The sequence below is a fragment of the Prosopis cineraria genome, unplaced genomic scaffold (assembly GCF_029017545.1).
Source record: "Prosopis cineraria cultivar Desert tree isolate PC_DT_omini unplaced genomic scaffold, ASM2901754v1 PC13, whole genome shotgun sequence".
NCBI classification, from domain to species: domain Eukaryota; kingdom Viridiplantae; phylum Streptophyta; class Magnoliopsida; order Fabales; family Fabaceae; genus Prosopis; species Prosopis cineraria.
The window spans coordinates 39,053,798-39,058,008 of NW_026555344.1; the positions used below are offsets into that span (position 1 = coordinate 39,053,798).

The following is a 4,211-nucleotide window of genomic DNA, read 5'->3' on the forward strand; positions in this document are numbered from 1 at the left end:
TCTCTTTAATCATCATCCGTGTCTTAATTTTGATATGGAAGATGATGAAAGAGGATAGTTTTTTTAGCTTTTTTGTTCCTTGTTGTATTTTGTTTCCTTTGTTTAGTTTTGTTATTCAGTTTCCATTCAAAAACAAAAAACAAAAAACAAAAGAAAAGAAAAGAAAAGAAAAACCTGTTTGAATTTTACTTTAAAAAAATGTTCTTTTATTTAAAAAAAATTAAAAAATAATTATTTGAGTTAGTGTTTTAGATCTAAATATTTTTAAAACTATTCTCATTTTTTATTTTTTTTAAAAAATAAAAACAATTAAAATATCTTAGGACTGTTTTTATTTTTATTTTTATTTTTATTTTTAAAGCACGATACATTTTATTTTTGCAAGTTTTTTTTTTAACTATGGTTAACCACCCTCATAAATTATCATCATTAACCATTGGGACCATGATTATTGACCATTTTTTAACTCTAATTTTTTGAAGTTAACATAAGCAATCAAATTTTCATTTTGTTTTGATTTTTTTTACCAACTATTTTATTTGGATTTAAAAAATAATTTTTAAAATTAAGAAATAAAATAGTTTTTGAGACAAAAAATAGAACAAAACTAAACAGACCCAAAGTTTCTCTCTCTGTTTTTTTTTTTTCCCCGGCATTCCCCACTTTTCTTCTTCTTTTTTATTTTCGATCTCTTCCTACTATCTGTTTGAAATTTAAAATGCCACTCATTATTAAAATTTTAGTTCTTTTTTCGAGCAACGTTAAAATTCTAGTCTGTTTACAAGAAAAACAGTTCTTAAAAAGTTTAAAACTGTACCCATCATATAATTGTTTTCAATCAAGAGAAAGAACAAATTCCACTGGTCTGTGGCCCTAAGATGCTTGGATTCCACATATATATCGTGTTCACTTGGAAAGGAGGGAGCTACCATCAATTTATATATATTCTCAATTAATATAATTATAATCTGTGTCACCCTTTGCATATATAATAATAACCTCATATTCTTTCATATCTATACTTACATCATCATGCACATCAGCCACACTATAAATAACTTGTTTTTCTTGCCTCGCAAATCATCCACGGCTAAATATCCAATATTAATCTCCTTAATTACAGAAGAAAATGTCCCTTGTTCGCGGCGACGGTGGTTACGGTGTCCGGCGACACGAACCATCGCGTGGACAAGTCTGGGACGGCCCTTACGATGACCCGGAGCTGCGAACGGCGCTGACGTCGAGCCACATAGAGTGGAAGGACAACCCGGAGGCCCACGTGTACAAGGTGCACCTGCCGGGGCTGAGGCCGGGCGAGGTGAAGGTGGAGGTGGAGGAGGAGGAGAGGGTGGTGGTGATCACCGGAGAGAAGAAGGTGGCGAGGGAGGAGAGGAAGGGGATGTGGTATCAGATGGAGCGGAGCACCGGGAGGTTGGTGCAGCGTCTGAGTCTGCCGGAGAACGCCAAGGTGAGCCAGGTCAAGGCCTACATGGACAACGGCGTGCTGACGGTGACGGTGCCCAAGTGCGAGGTTGCCAATTACTACAACCAGGCTCGCAGGCCCAGACTCGTTCACATTTTTTGAAACTGAATCAAAACCCTCCCATCTATGAATTCCTAGTAATTAATTATAACATAATCAAAAAGCAAGCTTGCTTGCTGGCTAGCTCTCTCTTGTTATAAATAATTCTGCATAAATAATTAGGAAGATAACTAGCCAGATTAATTTCTGAGTCTTCCTTGGAGCTTATGCTATGTATATACACATAGACATATACTCGCGTGTATAAAAAATTACATAATCTGTGTGATGTTTTATATAAATATTTAGAGTTTGAGAGATGTGGAATTTTGCTTTTTCTTCCAATACATGTGTGATGATATGGTCATGGATTGTATTTATATAAGTGAAGGCCGGGTTCCATCTTGGTCCATTCATATCAAACTCAAGTCTGCTTAGGTTTGTCTATATATTTAATTTCATATTCAAACAATTAAATATCATCTAATACCTTTGTATAACGGAAAATTATTTACAAGAACTAGGTTTATCAAAACTATTTATCCCTAAGAATTAAGTTTAAGTATTTAATAATCGGATTTGCAAGTGCTTGTTGAAGCATTTAACACTCAAGGTCTTCGTGGATAAATAATTTTTACATTTGGTTCTTGTGAGTAATCTTACCTTAGTAAAATTCAACAATATCGAAGACAAGATAAGTTATGCTTTTTAAATATAATAATTTGGTTTCTTTTTTTTTAATATGATTAAAAATATTGCAATCAAGGTTGTTATAATTTAAACAAGTTTTATTTTTAATCTCTTCATCAATTTTTACTATTTTTTGTTAAATTTTGTCAATTAAAGTAAGTACACAACTAATCATATGCTCTGTGTGTGTGTGTGTGATCTTTATATTTAGAACATGGTTGATTGAAATAAGTTTCGTCAGGCCACTCATGAGGCTGCAATTTGCATCATATACCATACATGTAAGTTTGTCTCACACTCTTATACTCGTATTATTTCTTATATCATTTATTAATATCAATTATACTCATCCAAAAAAATATAAAGATCGCACGTATGGTTACACTAATAATTAAAAAGTATTTATTTACTGCAGAAATTTAATTTTAAACAATAAAGTCCAGGAGAAATTTATCTCTAATTATTAACCTTTTGTACATATTTATATAATTTAACCTTGTACAACCACACGCCCACACAAACACAATAAAGGGCCTAAAACCCACACACGCACACAGAGACTTCTCATGGGTTGGAAAATGTATTTTTCAATTACAAAGTTGGGCCTCCATTTTTGAACTACTCCATTCAGACCGAAAGAAAATGTGGAGTCGAGAATTACAATGAAACAAGGCCTAGTCTTGTTGGAAATCCAGAACCACATCCTTTATGGACTGGAATGTGCTTGTGACATTTGTTCCACGAGAACAAAATTTAGCCGCTGATTTACTAGCAAAGGAAGGGATTTCCTCCCGCTCTCTCTTTGATGTTGTTCCCCACTTCCTGAGGGACCTTGCATTGAAAGACTCTGGGATTTCAATCCCTTGACCTCGTCTTGTTTTAATTTATTGGGCTCAGCCCTTTCTTACCCCCCAAAAAAAAAGGCCTGACAGGCAGATTTTTATTTACAGTTCTCAACTGTGGGAATACTTTGAACAAAAAAAAAAGCTGGGTAACAAAAGTGTGATTAATTATTTAAAACAATTTAATTAAGAAAAAACTAAAAACAAAGAAGAGGAGGACAACCATAACTATTATTAATGTAAAATATAAAACCATTACCATTACGTACTATTTATAAATACTAAATAACATAATTAAATTTTTAAATTTCTTATAAAAAAATAGTGACAACTCATTAAGATTTTATGGCATGAGTCGGGAGGAATAGCATTGTGATTTGATTTTTTTTAATGGAAAAATTTTTTAATGTTTTTAAATTTGATGTTACTTGGAGGTCAGCTCTTTCAGCTTTGCAATTTGCTAAGTGGGAAAATAAAAAACAAAGATTGTGAATTAACATATATACAAAATGATGATGAAGAAACTTGCGCGTGTGCATGCTTGTGCTATCAATATCATAAATCTCAATTATAAAATTAACTTATATAGTTAACAACTCACATTGAATCACAACCCTTAATTTTAAGTAATGCACAGGTCATCCATTTAGTGAGTGAATAATGGTTAAGATTTTCATGGCCAAAAAAACAATAATAATGGTTAAGAATTTAGGCACAATTCCTTAGGGACATATTGCAATATTGTTCCTTACATTTAATTAAAATGATCACAACCGCAAGGTCAATTCCTTCAATTTTTGTATTTTACAAGCTGTCCCAACTGATAGAAGGCATGTTGATGATACTATAACAAAATTACTGATAACTGCTGCTTACTGTCCAATAAGAGGAGATGGTAAAGTATGTTGGACGGTTATCAATGAAATTATTTAATATGAGTTCATAGAATTTAATTTTTTTGGAACGTCCATGAATTAAAACTCCATTGTCCCCATTGTCGTTCTTCCTCGAGCAATTTCCCCCCTCGTTTTCTATTAATCTTGCCGACCAAACCCCTACATTGCCTCTCACGAATTCGTCTTCCTCCTTTCTCCACTCTGCAGCCTCGTCCGCAAGCTCAAGGAAACCTCGTCCGCAAGCTCATGGCATTCCTTATG

At 33.2% G+C, this 4,211-nt stretch overlaps 1 protein-coding gene across 1 annotated transcript; it reads left to right on the top strand.

Moving 5' to 3' along the window:
• The first annotated feature begins 1,071 nt into the window (after window positions 1–1,071).
• LOC129291318 (18.1 kDa class I heat shock protein-like) lies at window positions 1,072–1,945 on the top strand. The gene has a single exon (XM_054928606.1). The coding sequence runs from the start codon at window positions 1,130–1,132 to the stop codon at window positions 1,583–1,585; it is 456 nt and encodes a 151-aa protein (XP_054784581.1). The 5' UTR covers window positions 1,072–1,129; the 3' UTR covers window positions 1,586–1,945.
• The last annotated feature ends 2,266 nt before the right edge of the window (window positions 1,946–4,211 follow it).

What these genes read in the sequence shown, in the direction of transcription:
- LOC129291318 (XM_054928606.1), top strand. Translation starts at nt 1,130, where the DNA reads ATGTCCCTTGTTCGCGGCGACGGTGGTTACGGTGTCCGGCGACACGAA.